At 42.1% G+C, this 851-nt stretch overlaps 1 protein-coding gene across 1 annotated transcript; it reads left to right on the forward strand.

Moving 5' to 3' along the window:
* Positions 1–89: 89 nt before the first annotated feature.
* On the forward strand, positions 90–818 carry AK88_03580 (uncharacterized protein; the record flags this gene model as incomplete). Its single annotated transcript, XM_012481191.1, has 1 exon — positions 90–818. The coding sequence occupies one exon, from the start codon at positions 90–92 to the stop codon at positions 816–818; it is 729 nt and encodes a 242-aa protein (XP_012336614.1).
* Between the last annotated feature and the right edge of the window lie 33 nt (positions 819–851).

An 851-nucleotide genomic window follows, 5' to 3' on the forward strand; every position in this document is an offset into this window, starting at 1 on the left:
GATGAACCCATGAACCGATGAACCGATGAACCCATGAACCCATGAACCGATGAACCGATGAACCGATGAACCCATGAACCGATGAACCCATGAACGCCCCACCCCCCACCCCCCCGCAGGACGACAACGAAGCGCAAAAGCAAATCCAGCAAATGGTAAATTTCATCCTCAACGAGGCCAAGGACAAGGCACACGAAATCGAGGCCAAAGCATTAGAAGATTTCAACATTGAAAAATTACGCATAGTGCAAAAAATGAAAGAAAAAATAAGATTAGAATTTCAGAAGAAATCTAAACAGATGGAAATTAAAAGGTCGATCAGTCGATCGTCCGCCATTAACAAAGCTCGTTTAAAAAAAATGTGTGCAAAGGACCAAGTGTTTAAGGAAATTTATAAAATAAGTAGCGAACGACTTGGGGAATTGTATAAGGATAAAGACAAGTATAGAAATTTGATCATCGACCTCATTGTTCAGTCCCTGTTCTACATGCAGGAACCTCATGTCATTGTCCGCTGCAGAAATGTGGATAAGGCCATTGTGGAAAACTGCCTCCATGATGCTATACAAAAATACAATGAAAAATTGAAAAAGCAATTTAATGTTACTAAGAGTGTTAAAATTGAAATTGACAAGACCGGAAATTATTTGCCTCCCCCTCCCTCCAGTGATAATGAAGGCAACTCATGCCTCGGGGGAATCATCCTTACCACTCCTAATAGGAAAATTAACTGTGATAATACGCTGGACGTTCGTCTGAAATTGGCTATCGAGTATTGCACGCCTGAAATTAAACGCATGTTTTTTGACACACTCTGAAAAGTCCGCTGCAGGGGGGGGGGGGGGGGGAAA

The sequence above is a fragment of the Plasmodium fragile genome (assembly GCF_000956335.1).
Source record: "Plasmodium fragile strain nilgiri unplaced genomic scaffold supercont1.42, whole genome shotgun sequence".
Classification (NCBI taxonomy): Eukaryota; Apicomplexa; class Aconoidasida; order Haemosporida; family Plasmodiidae; genus Plasmodium; species Plasmodium fragile.